Here is a 22455-nt window from a genome sequence, read left to right on the forward strand (position 1 = left end):
TGCAAGAATGAAGTCAAACAGACCTTTTTTTGTTTAAAACACATCCGTTGTGTCTATAATTTGCAGCTGAAGATGGAAACCAAATGTTTTTGGGATGCTCCATGTGCCTGGAGGGTTTCTGAGCTGTCTTGTCTGCTCTTTTATTCTCCATCAAACTTTAGCTAAAAGAAGAACTTAAGCATTAACATTTTGTGTCATTTCCGATGGCTGAAAATAGCGTTCATGCTCATGGAGAAGCAGGGGACAGGACCAAATGATCATCAGCTCATCAGTGGGCTGGGAACAGTGCTTGTACACAGCCAGGCCATGCCATTCCTCTGTGACAGCCCTGTCTGCTGGTGGCAAACAGAAAAAGTAGTTTGAAGACCCTTTTCCCATTTCCAAAATCATCCTCGGGTTTCCCTTTGCCTTTTTCCATGAGCAGCATCATCAAACTTTATGTTGCAGCTCTGGGCCTTCAGCTCGTTCCCACAGCCAAGGAGAGCTCAAGTTTTGTAGCATTTTAACCATTCTAAAAGTGTGTGAGTGGCACCATCAGAGCCTGGAGTGGGGACATGAAACATGAATAAAGGGGAGAATATTACACCCACCTCGACAGTGGAATGGCAGTGTGAAAGGAAGTTTAACTTTAAGGAAGTTAAATAGTTATCTATTTAAACTTGCATTGTAATGCTCTCAGTTACTATGTTTTGACATGAATGGCCAAAATTGATTTTGCTTTTGCAGAGATGTATATTAACATGCTCCCAAGGCTTTCTACAAGCTTCAATGAAAGAATTATAAATAGGAGAATTAAAGAGGGTTCACTAGAAGTTTAAAACAGATGGGGATGTGGAGGGAATGCAGCAGGGAAGATCTGCTCAGTAGGATTTTGTGGGGTTTGCAGGTTGTCTCTTTGAAGGTGACTCTGAGGAAACCAGCTGATGTTATGAGGAGGGAGAAGTCACAGTGTGCAGGTGACCATTTATTGAAAGGGTTTTCCAGTTTTCTGTCAGGTTCTTCTCAGTTATTGACTCTCCCATGTGAAACTTGCCTCTCGTGTCCTTCCAGCTCAAAGGGCCCTTGAGAATGTGCTGATTACAGGTTGTTGCTTTCTGTAAAATGGCTGTTACAGACCCAAAGCAAACCACAGGTGAAAATAAGACAGGGGAATAAAATCCTGTGAAAGCCATTCACCATAAAAGGACATCATTAAGCTGATGAAATCTTTCAGTTTTTCCATTATGAAATCTGAGTGGAATGGGAAGTGTGAGGAAACATTCTCTGCAGCAGCCAAGCAGTCACACAGGAAACAAACAATTAAATTGTGTAATCACAGCAGAGCTCAAACAGGCAGGTAGTCCCAGCTGCACCCCAAGGCACTCTTCTGTCATTCCTGGTCCTTCCTTGCCAGGTTGGGCACTGGAGAAGGATCTGCTGCCCATTAATCCCCTTTTCCCCAGGGAGGTCTGATAGCCCCAGCCTGGCCCTGCAGAGCCCCTGTTTATTAGGAAGAGCCAGCCAGAGAAGGGCTTTTATCTTCCTCAAAAGTGTCTTCCCCTAGCAGAGGTTGTTTCTGAGTAAATCTCTTATCTTTCAAGCTATGTAAACTTTCTCTTAAGAGGGACAAGGCGATTTCTCCTTTTCCCCTTACACCACTGTTAATGGAAGTTGCAATTCATATTTATAAAAATGACTTACAGTAGTTCCATAGCTTGCCTCTAGCAGATACCCAGCTGTCTCCCCCAGTTCTGAGCTGAGAGAATTAGCAGTGTTCATTCCTTTGGCAATTTTGTAATTGTGCAGATTTTTATACAAGTGATGTTCAGAACAAAAACATGTAATAATTCATATATTTTAGTAACATCGAAGTGTGATCTGAGGACTCAGATACTGTCAGAGGTATTGCCAAAGAGTAATTTTGCTAAAAGGAGAGGGAGGGGGATGGGAAAAAGTAAATTGAAGACTCCTTCATGGCTTTATAAATTGATGGTTTCTCACAGGGAGGCAGGAGTTCATGTGTGGATAGATGTTCTTCATAAAAGCTACAAGAAAGAAGCCCATTAATGCAGGAAAATAAATAGGTGTCTCTGGGTTTATCCTGATAGTGTATAAAGTAAACAACTCCCATAAGCCTGATGCCCTGACTTCTCCTTACAGGATAAACAACTGTGCCTAAGTCCTGTATTTAGACTCCAAACATAGCTTTGCTTTAATTGGAAAATAAATAGTTTGTGTCAGAAAAATAGTTGACTTCCATTTTGGCCCCCCACATGGTGTGCAGCCTGCAGAAAAATCGCCCATTCAAGTCTGACCTGTTTTATTCTGCTGTAAATACCAGATCTAAGCTGCCTGAATCACTGAGAATTACACAGGGAAATACCTCAGTGATAACAAATAAAGAGTTTGAGTTCTTTCCATCTTCCAAAGGAAATCTGTCACAGACTCACCTGTGATATTTTTTTCACAGAGGGGTTTTGTGTGGGTGGGAAAAGGACAGAGTTTTCTACCCCCAGAAATTGGAGTGATGGCCCAGGGTGAGAGAGGGTTGGAATTAATGGCAATTTAGTGATACAAGAAGTGGCTTTGGAGAGAGACTGTTTACAGGGGGATGCAGTGACAGGACAAGGAGAAATGGCTTTAAATTGACTGAGATTGGATATTAGAAAGAAATTGATTCATGCTGAGAAGTTCAGGCACCAGTCAGGGGTTTCTGTTAACTGGGTTATAACACACTGAGGGTGAACAGTTTTTTCTGTTGTTTTTTGGATTTTTTTGAGACTTTCCAACACAGATCTTGCAGCTGAATTCTCAGTTACTGACAAAAGTATAAATAGAATTTCCTTGTGTCGTAAGTTTTGGTGGTTTATTTTGGGTTTTATTATCTATAAGAGCATAAGCAGCTCCAAAAATAGTTTCATTTATTGGACAGTAAGTCAAAATATTGAACTGTATTTGTTCCTAGAACTCTGTTGGGTTGACACTGAAGGCACATCCTGCTAAATATTGTTTATTATGATCACAGCTTCTAGGACAGTAAAACACAAGTGGCAGAACTGAGATTTGCTGAATATTGGAGAATTTTAAAGGTGGTTAGCACAGAATGAAGAGAACAGCCAGGGAACTTCTCTCCCCACAGTGACTTCATCTGCTCACATATTTATAGATCTGTGTGTGAACACATCCACACCATCTGATTTTCCAGCTACAAGAAAGCATTGCAGTGGGCATGGAAATAGGGCCAGGGATGAAAAGAGTATTAATCTGTGAAAGAGCTGTTTGTGTGTGTTAATCTAAGCCAGCTGCACCAGCCACAAACACCTTGTACAATGTCCAGCACCTTCCTGAATTCCCTCCTTCCTTTCTATTTCCATTCCAGTGCTGACACAGGGTTAAAGTCAGTGCAGTCCCTGCATCAGGATCACCCAGAGCAAATTCTGGATGTGCCCACGATGTGATTCCTCACTCACACAGCCCCACCGTAGAAATTCTGTGTTTCCTTAAGGTTCTGTTCTTCCTTTGGTGCCTGTTTTTCAGCCACCTCTTCTCCAGGTCTCTGAGGGGTTCCAGGACTGGCCCTGCCCACCCCTCCAGTTTCTCAGTTCATTTTCCTCATTGCTTGGGCCACTGGTGCTTTGCAGCCTTATTTGCAGTCCCTTGGTGCTTTTGGTTGCATTCTCTTGCCATTGATGTTTTTAATGAAGGAAGTGATATTATGGTATTAGAAAAACAGTGTTTCCCCCTACACAAACAGAATGAGGTCACTTTAGGTAAAAGAAAACCATCTTAATCACAGGAAGAAAATGTGTGAGAGAGATTTTAGACATGGAAAGCTAGCCAGCTTTTTCAGCCTTCTCTAACTTAATAAATTAATAAACAGCTGTTTGGCTTTTCAGATTTTCTCAGCAGTAAGTGTTGTTAATCAATTTTTAATGGAGCAATTAAAAAGATATGAAAGCTGCTATCCAGCTTTCACCAGAATAATTGATTTCTGTATGACCTTAACTATCTCAAGTGTTCTGCTTCAGCATAAGAGCTCAATGTAGATAATATGAATAGATCCAATGGAAGTCAAAGGAAAACATAGCCATGTTTATTTTAAAAACTCTTGCAAGATGTTCCTGGCAATCTAGTGGCTCAAAAATAAGGCCACTGTGTATTTTAGATGGCAGGCATTTATTCTGCCTGCATATTTATGAGGAATGCAAATAAAAACCCATCTGAAATATCTGGCACCTAGGGCTGCAAATAATGCTTTCATAACTCTGGTAAGAATAAGCAAAGCAGTAATTATTTGTGTTTAAACATCAGATCTGCTGAACTTTTCAGTTGAAAAATTCAAGTCCATAACCATAGGAATTCCCAAATTTGGTGTACTATGCCCTGGAACTGAGGCTGCTATTGCAGAGCACCCAAAGCAGTGGTGCAGCACCACGGTCCTGAGGTGTCTGGGGGTGCAGTCCATGCTTGGGGTGGACAAGAGAGGTTTTTATTCCATCTCATCTTGGGTTTTAGTGGAAGTGCCCAAACGAGGAGATGGTCTCTGGTTTAGTTTACTCCCTGAGGATGGGGTTGTGGTCAGTGACTTTGATCAGAGTGTGCTCATAGACAACTGCATAATTTCTCAACTCCCTAAGATACACAAAGGATTTAAGATCTTAAGATACAGAAATGATTTAATAAGAGTTTAAGCTCCAAAGGAGGCCCAGGGTGCTTTACCCCATTCTTGTGTCCATTCCCATGCCTGCAGCTCTGCTCACAGGTACATTTCAGGTGAAATGCTGCTATTGAAACATTCTGCTTCTGTTTTCCAGGTAACTGCATTTTGTGATGTCGATGAAAAGAAAATAATAAAAGGATTCTACACTTATGAGGAATCTGAGGTGAGTTATAACCATTGCATTCTTTATTGTGATCTAGAAGTGTCCTGGGGAATGTGATGAAGGAATTTGTCACTGACCTTGTATGTTGTGTAGCAGCTCATTTTGGTAAAGAGGCCGTGACAGAAGATTGGAGGGCTGGGAATGGACACTGGAATGCAAACTGGAGCCAGGGCTGTCAGCTTCACACTCAGTCAAGTCAGTTTAGAAAGACAAAAATACTTATTCTGAAAGGATTCTGATGATGGGGTGAAAGTCTTCACTGACAGGTTTGTCTTCTGAAAGGGAGTAGAATTTGGTTTATGATGGATAATGGGAAAGGAACCCTCAAAATTAAAAGTTTTCCAGCAAGTTATCTTGTGAATCAAATTACCCTCAGTTTGCCAGGGGTAAGGGGTAAGGTATCTGGGAAGGAGGGACAGGAGGGCCCCTCCTCAGGCACAGCTTGTGCTTAGCCTGGAGTAGCTGTTCAATTCTCTGCTGGGAAAACATGAAGTGCTTTGAGCTGCATAGAAGCAACTGGGAGTCAGCATTTCACTGCCCAGCAGTTCAGTAACACTGTCAGTATGACTGACAGACCCTGGGCTTTCATCTTCCTAGAACAAACCCATTTTCTCAGATCAGCTGTAAAGAAGATTGTCCTGCAACTGTTGTGAATCCTTAGAAAATCCTGCAGCTTGGCTCCATGGTGAAGTCCCAGTTGATCATAAGCCCTCTGACAATTCCCAGCAGCAGGAAAAGCAACTCCTGAGAAACAGTTTTCTGTTTTCTTTCTGAGAGCTCACGAAAATGGCAAAAAATTAACCAAAAAAAAGAAGGAACATTGTTTGTTACGGGACAGGCTATTGAAGCTGCATACCTTGCTTTCAGATCAAAGAGGGAATTGTTTGGGAAAGGGCTGGAAGTGGAGTTTGGAGGTGAGGAGGAAGCAGTGAAGCAGTGAGAGCTGCTTCTCTCAGCAGCAGGAAGCTCCAAACTCTGATCTGATGTCACTTCACACAATTGCACTGAAATGTGATGGGCACTGAAACAACAGGCAGAGAATGAGCAGGGTCTCTTTAGCATGATGGTTCAACATACTTTTTTTCCCTTTTAGAGTTTAGCAGATCCTAAAACCACGCTACCAAGTAAACTGAATTCTTCTGTACCCCTTCTTCCTGCAGGAGAGACCAAAACCCAAAATTCCAGTGTGTCACTTCAGGGACGCGACTCCGCCCTTTGTGATCTGTGTGAAGCTGGTGAGTTCCACCTTTGGCTTCATGAGCTGCACTTGCTCCTTAGGAAAATGAGTTTCTGTTTACTGTAAGTGGCTTTTCTCAGAAGCTTTTGCTCTACAGTTGAATGGCTTTTTTTTTTTGTCAAACTGATTGCACAAGGTATTTTGGGATTTAAATCAGTATTGGGTAAAATTAAGAATAAGAAAAGGGAGAGCTTCTGTGAAGGAGCTGAATCTGTTGAACTTCCTTGCCCAAAACCAAATATACCCCAATGAGCACATGCACTCAGCCTCCTTTGGGCCAAGTATTTTGCAGCCCCATGTATGGCAAAGGCTTTCTTTTAAATCAGACCTTAAAAGCCATTTCGTTTGGCCCTGCCAGTTGTGAAGCATCTTCTGTATCTGACTGTGGTAACTTAATTCAACTGGTTTAATTGCCCTGATAATATAATTAGAAGATGATAACCAGCAATTCTGAAGCTGCTATAACACAGAAGCTTTAAAATAGCAAATACATTGCAGTGGTGAGCACCAATATAAACCCCTCTGACAGCAACTAAAACCTGCAGCTCCACACAACACTGACATCCTAAGGCTGTGCTGGATCTCTTCTCCTCTGAACCTCCTTTCCTCTGCTCCAGCCTGCTTTTAACTTGGCACTCCCAGCCTCATCATCAACTCAGTTCTAACTCAGGGTTGTAAAGCCAGCCTGAGAGTGCCTCAGGGCTTTGTTGTGTACTGTTGGTTGATAAAACTCTTGGATCAGCAAGTACTATTACAACTAATTTAATTTTTCATACTGCATATAACAGTGGGTGGAAGTCCCCAGACAAAACATCTGTGCAACCTGTTCTAAAGCACATTTAATCTGTGAAGCCCTTACAATGAGACTATTATACAACATCTTGTCTGCAAACTCTGGTCTCTGACTTCAGCTGGGATTTCAGTCCATTTTTCTTTTCATGGCCACTGAGCATTTTCTGCTTGCTTATTCTTTACCATCCAAAGTTCATCACCATTTTCTGAAGAAGGAAGTGTGCTTTAAAGGGCTTTATTGGCTTTTATTTTGCTGTTTGTGGTAGGGGATTATTTTTCCTTTTGACACAGACAAAACCTGCATGTTTCTATGCAGCTCTAAGAGGGTGATTTTGGGGATTAGATGTGTTTATTAAGTGGGTTGTTTACAAGAAGTGACTCTGTTGGCCAAGTACTTGGAGCAGCTTGGGCTCATTTAATTTTTCAGGCAGTTCCTCCCTTGTGATCACTGGTGTGGTTTTGGTACCAGAGCAAATCCTTCTGGAAGAAGCAGGCATCCTCTGATCTTTGCTCAGTTTGCATTTTATAGTGGCTTCACAGACAGCTGGAGCTGGAATTCTGCTCTGTGTGTCTGAGTTTTTGCTGAAGAGAATGGAAGTGTGGCTTTAGCTGGTCAGAGCACTTCACCCAAGGGTTTGTGCTCCCTGTTTGCTCTCACTTGGAGGTAAAAACAAACTTAAAAATGCTGCATTGAGCCCTGGCTTGGCTTGGATTCCAGTGGCTGGAAATGAAAGGGATTTTTATTTTTCTCTCATAGTAATTGAACTAGTTTGATTGTATAAAGTTTTCAGAAAATTGGTGGTTAGATCTCTTATTATACAGCCTTGCCTGGTTTGTCCTGTGCTCTGGGAATGAAAGATTTGTCTTCAACTCTGCCACTTTTTTAGCATCTGGTCTCTTATGTATTTTTTTAACCCCTCTATAAAGCAGGTTATTTTTCCAAACTCCTTTAATTCCAGTTTCATTGAGACTCCATTTCTGTAACCTCCCATCCTAAACATTCACAGTTAAAACTTCACCCTTGCTGTGCTGGGCCAACCACACAAACACAAGCAACTGCTTCATCCCCCACCTGAGATGTTGTTATCATTCATTTTTGGGGGTTTCTTGGTGCCATTCTTTAAGATCAGTAATTAAGGATTCCAGGAAGACCCCAGTGCTCAGGAATGCTGAAGTTTCCCTGTTATCCTAATGACATCACTGAGGTTCCTCATGGACCAAATTCACCCTGTTCCTGTCCTGGTAACTCAACTGGGGCCCAGAGCAAACACCTTTAACTCTGCAGAGTATTTCACCCGCTTGATGAAGGCCTTGTTTTATCAGACAACTTAATCAGTGCTCAAAATCCACCCAAAGCACTTGTCCAGCTCACTCCCTTGGTCCATTTTCTGCCCATGTCTGGGTTAGCAAACACAGGAGCAGAGCTGGGCTGAGCAGCCCTTTTGAGGAGTTGTCTGATATTCTCCCCACACTGATTTGAACAATTAACTTTCCAACATATCCTGAATTTTTGAGTAGAAACTTTCCTGAGACTCGGTTTGTTTAGTTCTGCAAATGGAATTTTTTTCTGTGGTCTAAAGAATCAGTAACCCAACCTGAAATGAGTTTGATCTCATTTTCTTGTTCTTTCCTCACAGGACTTGACAGGTGGAGCCTTTGAAACAAACCTGGACACGCTGAACCTGAAGGAAGGAGTTGATTATTATCACTTTAACTAAACCAAGGTGAGGCAGTGCTACTGAAGTGTGCAGCTCTCTGTGTTTCTGAGTGCAGGAAGACCAAATTCTTCAGGGATTTAGAACATTTGAGTCATCTGTGCTTTGTTAATTTAATCTTTGGGCTGAGTAACCCCTTTGTAAGGGAGGTCACAGTTACACTGGGGTAATGCTGTGTGCTCACTTTTACTGTTGCACATCACTCAGTTGGAGTGGGAAATTTTGTTTCTAATTTTGTTTTTAATTTTAACACCCACCAGGCACAGGCCATTTTTGGGTTTCCAGAGCACTGTAATCACAGGGAAGATTTGGGCAAAGCCTGAAGCGCTGCAAGTGCAGAGTTCTCTGTCACACACTGTTTGGAGCCCTCAGCCCTTCCCCACTCCCAGCACATTCTCTGAGAGCTGCTGGTGTTTCCCAGGGCTCTGCAGAGGCCAGGGCTGGTTCAAAGGGAGCATCCTCAGCTTTGGGGCTGTGTGAGAAGCACAGCTGAGGCTCTGGCAGCACCTGGCAGCCAGGTGAGCCCAGCTGCAGCTCCTCACCATTCCCACTGCACCTTCCCCTGCTGGATACTCAGGCTGTGCCAGCACAGCTTGTGCTGTTCTTGCAGCAGGGACCTACAGGTGTAACTTTACAACCCAAAATCTCTCAAGAACATTCTAGAAAGTTCCCTCTGAGTGGCAGTGGGGCAGCGCAGGGGCTGTGGGTGAAGGAGCATTTCCTCCTGGGGTGTGTGCAGCACGTGGCAAATAGCTCTGCTCAGTGGGAGCTCAGTGAAACAGTCAGTGAAGAACCCTGAGCTCCACTAATTCCACCTGCCAGTCCAGCTTGCAAGAATCCTTAAGAAGTGTTGAATAAGCTCATTTAAAGTTACTTTCTTCAAAACCAAACAGCATCTGAGCCAGCCGGGTTGGAGCGTTGGAAGTGAGCACCTGCAGGTTGCAACATTTACTTCACAGAGAAACTGGCTTGGTTTTAGCTTCTCTGCCTGAACTTTTCCTTCCTTTCAAATTTGTAGAGAAGTGTCTGTATACACACACAGCCCCTGTTCAAGTGTTGGGATAGTGGGATTTAATTACAGCCATAAAATAACAGTGTAATTACAATATGATGTGGCCTGTGCATTTGACCTCCCCATCCCACTGATCTCACTAAAAATCAATTTTGAAGCTATTTCATTTTGTAAGGGGTAAGAAATGAGCTGGATTCCTGGCAGCTGCTTGAAGAACTGAGTCACCTGCTTCAAAACTGAGTGTACCACAAAAACAATTTGCCTGAATCAGTTACATAACGAGCTGGTAGGAGAGGCTTTGACATCAGCTGAAGTGAAACCTGGGGTTTTTGTTTGATTGTGACATAGGAATGACAGACTTTTCCACAGAGACACTTGATACTCAGGGTGATTTCAGCATCACTGAGTGTTGCCATTCTCACTCTGAAAAATAAATCTTGAAGAGACCAGTGCAGCAGGTCAGGTTTAATTCTTGGTGTGTGTAGAAGCACAGGCTTCGTTCAGTCACAAACCACTGACACCAAACCAGACAGGTCAGTGTGACAGAGCATGACAAGAACCTGCCAGACAGCAACATTAAAAATTGAAAACATGGAATTTTGGTTGTCTTCCTGTGGCAAATCTGTGCTTTCAGACAGGCTCTGCCTCTCCTGTGCAGCAGTGCAGGATCTGTGCAGCTCTGCTGAGATCCAGCACGTGGGGATCCAGCCACGGCTCAGCCTCTTCCCATCCTGGCAGCACAGGAACCACGAGCTCCAGGACAGCCCAGGGCTCCTCCTCATGCTGAGCTCTGCCAGAGAGAAAGGAAAAGGACAGGTCACATAGAGCAGGTGTCTGGCATTGCTGTCCTGGCACTGTCCTAGCCAGGTAATTAACAAACCTGAACAGCAAAGAAAAGGCAAAGCTGTCCTTTTAGTCCTTTTAACACCACGGTCTGAAATGTCCTCCAGCAAGATTTAGTTGTACTAAATTTAAAGGAGTAGAAAGTGTTGATTTCAGCTGAAGCCAACTTCATTCACCTTTTTCTCCTGCCATGCTTGGCCTCCTCTCTCAGCTCTCAGCTTCTCCCACCTGAGCTGAGCTCTGGGCACTGTTGGGAGCAGCACTGGGGACACAGGGACAGCTGGGACAGATCCTCCTCCTCCTCCTCAGTGGCACCGTGAGCTGCAGGCTCAGCTCTGGGCTGGAAGCTCTGACTGCTTTTGCTCAGGGGAGAGTTCCAAACTGAGCACAAAAGATCCAGATCCCACCTGTACCAGCTCCATTGGAGATACCTGGACGTGTATTTGGATATTTCTTATTATTCTGTTTATCCCAGAGACAGTTTTCTCCTTAAGCATCAATCTTCTCTCAGCCTTCAATAATTAAGAATTAAAATAAGGAGGTTTTTTGTGATCAGAGAGTTCATCTTGTAAGATCTCTTATTTTGAGCATAACCTTTCTATTACTTGATAGAAAATCTTTAAAAGCAACGCTCGGGTCAGTTTTCATTCTAAAAACAACTCCTTGTCTGGGCAGGAGGTTCAGAGTCTTGTTTTCCAGAATTATAAAAATGTTAGCTGAGGTTTCTTAAAATTGTACTAAAAGCAGATGGTAAAAACTGGAAAATGAGTGAAGAAACTGCTATGAGGCAGCAGGAGGTCTTTGAAGGGTATTCACAGTGTCTTAAGTATGAGTCTTTAAAGAAAGATAAATATTTATATACACACAGTAACCCATATTCTTTAAAACACTAAAAACCTCTTCTAGAACCCCTACCAAAGCAGAAAGTTCTGTACTTCTGACATACTGAGCTGGGTGGGCACATCCAAACTATCTAAAAATATAAATAACATATACATATATTACATATATATATACACACACACACATGCACTTTATGGTTTTATATGCTATTCATGCACAGAGGCAGTGCTGCAATCCTGTGGTTTGCACACCACCTCCTGTCATCATCTTGCTGTTGAAATTGAGAAGTTCCTGTCTTTTCCCTTTCCCCAGGAAGGGCAGAGGAGCAGTGGCTGCACATCTGTGTCTGGAATGTGGCGCTGCCAGCCTGGAATGCTCTGTGGAATGAGGCTGGAAGGGCCTGAGGCAGCAGCTCCAGCCATCCCACGTGTGCTGCAGCTGGCTGGGAACAGCTCAGGGACACCTCCATGAACAAAGCACCCCCTGGAGCACTTCCCACCTCACCTTGGTCACCAGCTGGGGTCGGGGCACTTGCAGCAGGTCACAGAGGCAGTTTCGTCTCTCCCTCACCACGGGCAGCTCTGCTTCCCTGGGAGAGCAGAGGTTGTTTCAGTTAATTCACATCCACACAACTCCCTCAGTGATCCAGGTCAGCCCTGCATCACAATGGCTCTGTCCTTTCGTGCAGATTTCAAATGCCAGCAGTTCTTGTGTCACATCTGAAGAGTAATGGACCATTTTTGTACCACCCTAAGTCAGGTAAACCACAAATACCCACCAGATCTGCCACAGGTAACCAGTGGCTAATAAAATGACCAAGACTATTATTTTATAGAGTTTTATACTAAAACCCTACTTATTTGTACAGCCCTTTTGACTGGAAGTTCATTTAATTGATTCTCTAAAGTTATTTGATTTGGAGAAGACTCTCCCATCCTCTTTGTAGAGAAAAAGCAAAAAAGGGCGAGTTAGAAATCACTTCAACTTTTTTTTTCACACCTTGGACAGTTTATCTTATTTACTGGAAACCTTCCTGTGGCTAAACAAAATCTATTATTTATAGAGTAATTTGTTTAAACTCTGTATGACACAACTGTATGATAAAAGTCTCTGGAGTCCCAACAAGGAAAATTTGTGTATCCAGTAATTATCATATCCCTTCAAATTCTCATTTGTCTTCCTGCTGCTAATACTTAGGGTAATTCAGAATTTAGACTGATTATTTTAGCACTGGGAAAGCTTGAGGAAAACAAGCAGCTCACTGTGACAGCAAGAACTTCAAATCTCTTTTTCTGCAAACAAATCTACCAAGATAAATCAGTTTTGAGTACATGAGCTTTTTGTCTTTCATCTCAGAGCAATGGCCATAGTGCAGCAGGGTACCCAGGGCTTGCTCCAAGCCAGAAAAAGCCAGGCACACCCTAAAAATGACAGGGTGAAAAGAGAATATTCATTTTTCTGGGGAAGTGTTTTGTTTGGATTCAGGAACCCAGTTACTTATGAGCAGAGCTGAACTGCCACTGCTTCTCCTGCACCCCTGTGAGTGCTGGCCCTGGAGCCATCCCCTGTGACAGCACTCAGCTCATCCTGCTCAGTGCCAGGTAACAAATTCCTCATGCAATTCCTGAGCAAGCCTGCTCTTAAATGCAGGTTTCCTAATGGAGTTCTGAGTCAGACCCAACACAATCCTAAATTTCCATGTAAACAAGGAATTGTAACCACAGGCAGAACTGCTGGCAACCACCCCTTCAAACCTGAGACTCTTGTTCTAATTTTGCACTGGAAAATTCAGAAAAAGAGCAGCAGCCACCCCTCCTAATGATAAACTCAGCTTTCTTTTCACAAATATAAAGTTATTATAAACTCAAGCATGGAAATAAACTGGAAACTGCATAAAAGCCAAACAGTGTAACATGCAGTCTGCAACTCTGTCACCCACTCTTAATCTGTATTTGTTCTTTGAGCTTGTCTGGGATAAATTTATTTCCATGAAATGTCAATGAAGACAGCCATTTAATATAATGACTAAATAAATGATATATTTTTCTATATTTGTCTGTTCTCTGTGACTGCTGTGCTGGCCCAGGTCTGTGACAAGGAAAAATATTTAACAAGGCAGAAAAACTAATCAAGTAATCATTTATCTTCAAATTCTGTATTTTCTCAAATCTCCCAGCTATGCAACCTTTTATCAGTCTGCCCAGGTGATGATAATGCCCAATGCTAGAATTTTCAGAAAGGGGAAAATCCAGTTCCAAAGTGCTGGTTCCCTGCTCCTGTCACTGCAGAGCTGCTCATGGAATGATTCCTTTGCTCTGAAAGTCACTGGATCATGCTCATGAAGAACAGGACCCTCTTCCCTTGTCCCTGGAAGAAGGTAACAGTACAGGTAAAAGGAGGGAAAAAAATGAATTACATTCCATGAAGTGGTTGTTTAATTCATGCCATCCTATGCCTGGGAAACATCTCAACTGCTCCAATTCCAAATCTTTGCTTGAATACAACGCTTGTAGCATGTTGAGTAATTACATTTCATGGGAGATTTGAGCTGTTCTGCTAATTCTGTTGTTTTCCAGCTTGCAGAGATCCTTCCTTTCCCCAAATCCTGCCAGTGCTCATAAATGCCAAGAAACTGTCTGTACAGTTGAAGTTTGACTGTTTGCACAGCCCAGTCTCTGGTTCATGGAAAATTTCCAAGATTTCCTCCCTTTTTATGTAGTTAGAAAAATATGGGTATTTTACTTTATCTAATGGTGATTTTATACATCCCCCTGCAGCGGGGCCAGTATCCTGGAGAGTTCTTGAGAGGAGAGGAATTCTTGCAGCACTGCTTTCATGGCCTGCAAGCACTAAAGAGCTGAACCCACTTCTTACAGCTTCCTCCCCCAGCTTTCAAAGGCAGTGTGTTTTGGTGACTGCAGGGCACAGGGGGTGTTTCAGAGCAGCACTGCACGCACCAGTTGGTGTCACTGAGGATGGCCATGGCCTGCTCCACGATGGCTGGCTCCACCACGTCGCTGTAGGTGAGCAGCATCTCGTACACCTGGCTCGCCGTCGTCTTGCGGACCTGCGGGAGGGGCAGCGTGGGCAGAGCCCCCAGGGATCCCCCAGCCCAGTCCTGGCCCTGCACCCCCCCAGGAGCAGCCCCTGTGCACCCTGAGGTGTCCACAGCAGCCTCAGGGCCGTGCCCAGTCCCTGGGGAGCCTCTGGGGGAAGAACCTTTCCCTGAAATCCAACCCAAACCTCCCCTGGCACAGCTTCAGGGCATTCCCCAAGTCCTGTCACTGGTAACTCCAGAGCAGAATCAGTGTCTGCCCTTCCTCTGCCCCTCCTCCTCCTCTCATGAGGAAGTTGTGACACCATTGAGGGCTCCACTCAGTCTCCTCCAGCTGAACACACCAAGTGCCCTCAGCTGCTCCTCACACGGCTTCCCCTCAAGAGCCTTCACCATCCTCGTGGGCTCCTTTGGATGCTCTGATCCACAGGGAAGAGCCCAGAGCTGTCACTGGTGCTGGGCCCTCAGCTGGCTGCTGTCACCTTGTGTCACCTGCCTCCAACAGGGATTTCCCGCAGGAAGGGACCTTCCTTCTGCACCTCAGGGAATTTCATCTCAGCACCCCACAGAACTCCTGCTCCTACACTCAGTGCAGGATTTCCCATTTCCACACCTCTGTCCCTCACAGGGAAGGAATTCAAACATGTGAGAATGGCCCAACTTTGCCAAAGGAAGGCAAAGGAATTACAGGGTTATTTCTGGACCCAAATCCCACTGACCCACCTGTAAAAACAAAACACATTTGTGATGTAAAAAACCAATAAACCACAGAACTGAAATTATTTCTCTTCATCTCTTACATTGTGTCCCTCCTGCAAAGGATTCCTCATGGAGCAAAAACACACAACATGGAAATGGAACAGAAACCTCAAGTACCAAACTTTGCAGGGTCAGGGGCTCCCAGGTTTGTGCACTGAAAAAAACCCCAAGCCTTCTTAAGTCCACACAGATTTTAAAGGACTAAAATAGTGTCATCACAAACATGATCTCTTGTACATACTCAGATTTTTGTGTCCTGTTAAGTTATAGGGAAAAGGTAAAAATTCTGCTAAACCTTTCTGCACTGCACCAGCTTTTATCACACCTGATAAAAAAAGTTTATTTTCCTTGAACAGCCCTTCTTCAGTGTTGCTACTCTCAGAAATGGCACAGAACTGAGAGTAACTTATCTGGTTGGAGCTTTCAGCACTAAATAGTGCACAGGTCTTCCCAGAAACAAATGGCTGAGGCACCTGCATTGCTCCCAGTTTAACCAGTAAGGGCAGGAGGTGGAAGGGCAGCACATGTGGCACAGCAGGTACGTGGCAGGCAGCCAGCAGTGTCAGGGGCAGATCCTTGGGAAATAAAGCCTGTGCTCTACACTAATACCTGCTAAAGAGAATGCTGCTTTAATACACTTTCAGTTATTTTTCATTTGTAAAGTATGGTAAAGAACAGAGCTGATAATGTGCAAAGTCTTCAGCACTTACGATAGGAAAGGGATGGCAAAGGAGGAGGAACAACTGGAAGAAAACTTTCTCTCTCATGTCTCCTTGAAACTGAATCAGGCCACAGAATCTAGAAAATATCAGAAAAAAACAGATCTTGTGTTATGACTGCACAAGTGCATTTTGAGGATTAGGATGAAGATGGACATTGGGAAAAAGGCAGGGAGGGGAAGCTGTGCTCTCTACAAAGAAAAAACAAACCATTCCCTTAAAGCATCTTTAGGACTATAAGAATTTTAAAACTTCAACAACTTTATCAGATCATCCAGAGCTCTGAGACTCTCACAACCTTCAATCACATGTATCTCTGTGTATTTTCCATTTAAATTCTACATGAACCAGACCTGTTGCATCTGGCAAGTTAAAGATTCTTCACTTCCTAGGAGAGAAGATTGATTTCATTAACTCACACTCCTATGCTGGAGCGAAGCTTCCGGATGTCTTTGGACCTTTTGATCTCTTCTTTACAGAGGGTGAACAGCTTCACTGGGAAGGGATGGCTGAAAATGGGAAAGAAAAAAAGATGAGCAGAAGGTTTCAGCAGAATTTCAAAGACATTTCATGACTGTCAGGATGCCAAACTAACATTCCAAGGCAAGGCAGGACTCACTGCAGGGTGGTTTGTGTTTCCCCTCCAGCAGCTCAGGAGAGTTTGGCCACCACAGTCCTGGACTTTTCATTTTTTAACAAGGGAAGGAAGAAATTGTTATGAATTTTTTACATTGCTATTGTCTGTGTGCTGAAGAGTGAACTCCTTTTAGCCAAACAGGTTCAGTCCATGCAGGGTAAGTGGCTTGCCATGGCTTGTGTTTAAACAGTGTGGAATGATCAGAAATACTGTGTCAGGAATTACATTATCCTATAGCCAAATAACACTTCCTTAGTCTGTGTATCATCATGGTCATTCCCTAAGGTCTCCAACCAAACTTTACATAAAAGGGGATGAATGTTGTTCTTAACTACTCCACCATTTCACTGCCCAAATTCCTCCAGTGATTCCAGACAACATAATTAAACACAGGGCTCACAGTTCTATTACGTGTGCAGGCCATGAAGCCATCTTTAAATATATTTAACAAATTCTTTTCTCTTTCCACACAGTCTGGGAAACGTGATTCTCACAGCTCTTTCCCAGACACTCGTACAAACACAAGTACTGTTAGTTATTCCAAAGAGCTATTAAAGAGAAGGAAAGAGAGACTAATGCTTTTATTTCAGTTCAAATTATTTAATCTTTTACTTGCCACACTCAAGGCTGAAGTGCCATAGATGCAAAAGAAACTATTTCATATTTGTCTAGTGAGCACAGTAACTCCTAGGCTGTGTATTTTGGAAACCTCACTGCATTGTGTATGGAAAGCAGAGAGCAAAAATAGTAACATTCATTTTCTGCTATCACAATTCAAAGCTGTGAGTAAAAACTACTGGAGAAAGCTGGGTACTGTCATCTGTTGAAGGGCAGAACATTTAAAATGTTTATAGGAATGCCAAGATGTTTTGTTAAGGTAATATGCCTTGTTCTGTAGTTTTCCAGACAAGAGTCAGTGGTTTTTAATGATTTTTTGAAAATTTGTAATAAAATCCTGGCACGTACTGGCAAATAGTGACCTGTTTAAAAAACATGAACAAACCACGGTAAACTGAGGTAAAGAATTCTACAGGTGGTGGGAACAGCAGCCATCTCCATGAATGAGTCCATGGCTGTCTACAGGCGTGGGTTTGTGTGGGTGGTGAAGGAAGAGCTCTCTGAATGCTGAGGTATGTTTTGTCTTACCTTGGTGGAATTTCTCCTCCTCCCACCCCAGTTCCACAAAGCCCCTGTGCAGACAGCTGATTACAACCCCTGCAGTGCCTGCCTGGCCCCCAGCACAGGCCAGGCCATACAGTGAATTAGGTGAGATTTAAACTGGTTCAACAACAGGGACATCACTGAGAAGGGGAGCAACAAAGAGAGCAACTGCAACAAGAGCATCTGGAATAAATTTGAAACATGGAACCTCATGAGCAGCATTTTGTGTTTAAAACAGATGCACTTTCCTTTCTGTTGGTTGCCAATTCTGCATTTGCAATAACCAAACCTAACCTATGTGTGATCTCAAATGACTCAAATAGTTTGGCCTCTGTAAAGGAAATTGAGAAAATTCCTTCTCCTGTGTGGGCATTGTGCCAGCAGGAACAGCACAGCACTGGGGAAAAGGGATGAGTCTGGAGTTCTCTTTGCATTCTGGGAGCTGGGCACTGCCAGGTGGCACTGCCAGGGCTGCTGCTGTCCCTCCTCCAGGTGATCTGGGTCCCAGCAGTGCTGCTGCCATCGCCAGGGGAACTGCCACCAGCCACTGCCACTCTCTGCTGCATGGCTGTTCATGCAGGAGCAGTAAAAGTGCTTAAAAAAACAATCCACAGGAGCATAGATACGTGGAAATTATCAGCTGAAAATCAGTGGGGACACACTTTCTTAAAGCACTGCAGATCACCAGAAAAAACCAGAATACATGGGTGCTTCTATTGAATGTGTAAACTATGTACATGTAAGAGAGAAATGCCACTTAGTACCCCAGAGAGCACCAGATCCTGAATTGTCATTCCAAGGCAGTTCTGTTTACATGGCACTGAGTATCAGACCCATCTTACCACACTTGCAAGGAGCCAGCAGAGCACAGGGCTCTGGGCAGTCCCAGCAGCCCGGGGACCCCCCAGCCACGGGAGCAGCAGGAGCCTGTGACACTCCAATGCCAGCTCTGCCAGCAGCCTCAGCTCACTCTGCTTTGTCCTGCCTTAAGGGACCCCCAGAGCAGCAGGGAGCTGCCAGGTACCTCTGGGCTTTAAGAGCAGCCACTGGTGAGTTCCCAGCAGCCCAGCCCATGCTGCTGCATTTCTGAGAGCTCTGTTCCGAGGTGTGCCCGCTGCCTGCAGTCCCCAGCCCACAAACTCTCCCTGCACTGGCTCAAGAGCAGCTCCACAAACTGCTCTGGGATGGAATCAGGAGGGTTTGGGCTGCATGACCACAGAGCTGAGGGCTCTGCTGCCCTGTTTGGTGGGAGCAGCAGGTCAGTGATGCTGCAGCATCACCCACACTTCAGCCCAGCACCCCCCTGCCCTGCTGCCAGGAGAAACCCACTTCCCTCCCTTCCCTTCCCAGGCTGGCACAACTTGAGAGACTGAGGAAACCCCTCAAGCTGAGTGGGAGAAGAGCACTTTTCACCCAGAGCAGTTCTCCATTCATGGCACAGGGATACAAACCATTCCTGTCAGCACAGGAGGGGGAACCTCTCGTGCTGGATAAGCAGGTTTATGTCACCTTAGGACAGGTAGGAAATAACATTCAATGGGCTGGAATATGCCCAGCAGCTGTTCCTTTCCCTAAGCCAAGCACAACAGAGGAGCCAGTTCTGAAAGCCTTTTGATGACCCTGGTGACACTAAAGCTGATTCATTTCCAACCCCACAGGACAGGTATTTACCCCACACTCCCCACCCCTGCTGGCTCCACTCAGGGTAAATCCACCTCCCTTGAGCACGAGCATCCAAACCACGACAGTGGAGCAGCAACACCCAGGGCTCACTTGTCCTTTTGCAGAGATCACACACCAACCACACAGAGCCTCCTGAACACTGAGCTGCAGCTGCAGAACCACACCAGAAATGTTGAGCTTTATATTCTAAACTGTACAAGCTGTAGGGTGTGAAGAGAGAGGAAAATGCCTGGCAGGTTCCACCTGTGCAAGGCAGGAGTGACACCCTGTGGCAACTAATTTTAACTGGAACCCTCACTCGGGTTAAACTGATCCTGCTCCTAATCCTGGTTAAATTAAGCACTGTTGGATATTACCTATTCTGGACTGTGGATGTTTTATTAGAAAATAAATGTGTGGGAGAGTACACAGTTTCCATTTCAAACTTCAAAATGCATTTGCAAACACTTTTTTACAATGCAACAGTTGCTTATTTGGCAGCTGCTTTAGGTATAATCCTGATGCCAGACATCCTACGTGCCAATTCCCCTGCTAAAACTCCACTCAGCCCAAAGGTAAAAAAAATAACAAGGGAAGGAAATTAAATGGGAGCTGAACATCCCAAGGAAAAATACAAGCATGTATCTCATGTATCTCAGCTTGTATTTCAGGCACACTCTGCACAAAAGCACCTGACCCTGCAGGCACATGTGGCCTCTCCATGTCACCAAGCAGTGCCTCTGTTTTCCCACCCACCCTGTGATTTCTCACACGTTTCTATGGAGGCTGCTCTGGAAAGGCAGTAAATGGTTCCATTCCAGAGACCAGACCCAAAGTCAGATTTTTCTGTGCAAAAAAGAGTTGGTGGCATCCAACAGCAGGGGCAGACAGGAAGGCCTTGGAGCCAGGATCAGTGGATCCATCCCTAACTACACCCAAAGGACTTACCAGAGTAACAAAAGGCAAACATTCCAAGAAATGGAATTTTGGGCTTTCCCACCATGTGTTGATCCATGCCCAGAGCATGGCAGAGCCCTGGGTATTCACCTGGCTCCCTGTGTAATACCCACAGTAACTCACCCCTGGCCAGCTCTGCACCAGGAGGGCACCAACATTCCCAAAATCTGCCACATGCACAAACTAAACTCTCCATCTTTTAATTGTCTTCCAATTCCCCACTGCTCTGTGTGAGCCCAACTCCCGGGGCTCTGTATGGTAACAAGTTCTGCACTCCAGGCCAGCATTTCACTCCCTTGACATGAGCATGATCCACTTGGCTGCTTCATTGTTAATTTTCTTTTTTTCATCATCAAACTGGAGGCAAATACGTCTGGATCAGCTTCAAAATCTTTCTCCCCATAATAGCAATGGATTTTATTTCAGGTCTTTTACACAAAGCATCACAATGGCACCACAGGGTTGAGTCTGAGTCACTCACACAGCAAAGGCATTGCTGCTACCACTTGGTTTCTGTTCAGTGACCTGGGAGACTTTGACTGGAATTTCCATCCACAATCTCTCACCTTCCCCAGCAGGGATGACTGGAACCTGTGTGGAAGCCCCAGATCACTGGCACAATTACCAAACTCAACAAGTAATATTCACTCCATCTGTCTCTGACTCACTTTAAATTCCCATTCAAACAGGGACTGCCAAATACAATTTAAGAAATATCATCTAAAACCACACTTCAAGACAAGAGTGGGCTCAATCAAAACTTTCAGAATGATGAAGGCTTTTCAGATTTATCTGCTGTGAGCAACTCTTGAATCAACAAGTTCCCAATCCAGGATCTGTCCTTGCAGGATCTATGTTGCACAATTCTATAAATATCTGCAGATGTGCCAAGATGCTGCCTGGGAGAGCTTGTGGAATAGATTTTAATATTACTGAAATTAAAATTATTCTTTTCTGAAACATCTGCAAAACCCCATGATTTCACATTGGAATATCTCACTCACATTCATCTGTTCCTAAACTGAACACTTTCCATGAGACTGAGCTCAGGGTGGAAGAGCTGGGACACACTATTTTTATTATTCTTTTTAGGATCTTAATTAATATCTTTGGAGATATTCACATTAACCAAAGCAGTGGGGCTGGGGGAGCCATAGCTTGTGGGCACAGAGGGTTCTGCAGCACCACACAGAGACACTGCCAGTGGTCAAGGCTCCCAGTACAGCAAGGAATGTGCTCCAAGCAGCAGGGATCTAGGAAGCTGGAAAAAAAGAATAGATCTGATACTGGTCCAAGAATGCCAGGTGAAACATGCAAATTGCATTTGATGAATGTCCTGGCTGTCAAACAATGAACAAATAACAAACTTCTACACAGACACGAGTCAAGGACTTTATCAAGAGCCTTTCAAGGCTGTTTGTCCCACTTCAGGAAAGTTAAAGCACTGCAATATAGACTCACACTTGGAGCCCTGTGCACCCCCCAGAGCAGCAGCCAGGGTAGGACTGAAGAGCCCTGTGGTGCAGTGGGAAATAAACCAAAGAGACTTCCAGCAACTTACTTCTCCTGCTCAGTGAACATATCAAAACAGCCATTGGCCAGCATCTGGTCCAGCATTGTCAGCAGAGGTACAGACACCCTGAGGAAAGAAAGTAATTCAACAAGGTAAATACACTTCTTGGCATACAGACAAATGCTATTTTTAATCAGAAGCAAAGCAAGAAACTTCCTACATACCTACACACAGGTAAATTAGAATTCTGATTTCCACAGAGGAGGGTTGCTCAGCTCCTTGTGTGTGTTGGCTGAATGGGGACATCCCCTCCCAGCCAAAAGGGAAAATCCTAATTAATAACACACCTGCTTTACATTTGCAGGGTCCCAAAAACACAATTGACAGTATTAGAAAATATTCATCTGCTTTCTAGAACATAAACAAGAAATTCCACAGACTGTATCAGAAGTTACAGCACCAAATGATCCAACACATGTCAATTGGAATAACCATGGCCATGTTTTCAACACTTGAGACAAGAAACAAAATAAAAATACAGTAGTGACAAACAAGGGGAATGGCTTCAAACTGAAAAAGATTAGGTTTAGATGGGATATTGGGAAGAAATTCTTCCCTGTGAGGATGGGGAGGCCCTGGCACAGGGTGCCCAGACAAGCTGTGGCTGACCCTGGATCTCTGGAAATGT

The 22455-nt window shown here is 44.2% G+C and overlaps 2 protein-coding genes across 16 annotated transcripts in view; one reads left to right on the forward strand and one right to left on the reverse strand.

Moving 5' to 3' along the window:
* QTGAL (queuosine-tRNA galactosyltransferase) overlaps positions 1-13355 on the forward strand; it is a 105277-nt gene extending 91922 nt beyond the window's left edge. For 9 of the 15 annotated variants that reach the window (XR_015278005.1, XM_086857212.1, XM_086857209.1 and 6 more), the window contains 4 exons: positions 4794-4862; positions 6023-6097; positions 8529-8615; positions 11617-13355. Coding sequence is in view for 12 of the 15 variants with exons in the window: in XM_086857212.1 (XP_086713338.1) it covers positions 4794-4862; positions 6023-6097; positions 8529-8609 (225 nt within the window). In the remaining 3 variants the exon portion in view is untranslated. Of the gene's footprint in view, positions 1-4793; positions 4863-4955; positions 5129-6022; positions 6098-8528; positions 11017-11616 lie in introns of those variants that run through there. The other 6 variants (XM_086857211.1, XM_086857213.1, XM_086857214.1 and 3 more) reach the window with 4 other exon arrangements.
* TBCD (tubulin folding cofactor D) overlaps positions 10069-22455 on the reverse strand; it is a 114636-nt gene continuing 102249 nt past the window's right edge. The window contains exons 35-40 of the mRNA XM_086857208.1: positions 21816-21893; positions 16257-16346; positions 15829-15916; positions 14262-14371; positions 11809-11893; positions 10069-10408 (exon numbers count right to left, since the gene is read on the reverse strand). Of these exons, the coding sequence (XP_086713334.1) occupies positions 10397-10408; positions 11809-11893; positions 14262-14371; positions 15829-15916; positions 16257-16346; positions 21816-21893 (463 nt within the window). The 3' untranslated portion in view covers positions 10069-10396. The remainder of the gene's footprint in view (positions 10409-11808; positions 11894-14261; positions 14372-15828; positions 15917-16256; positions 16347-21815; positions 21894-22455) is intronic.

Source organism: Cyanistes caeruleus, chromosome 19 (assembly GCF_971803275.1).
Source record: "Cyanistes caeruleus chromosome 19, bCyaCae1.hap1.1, whole genome shotgun sequence".
NCBI classification, from domain to species: Eukaryota; Metazoa; Chordata; class Aves; order Passeriformes; family Paridae; genus Cyanistes; species Cyanistes caeruleus.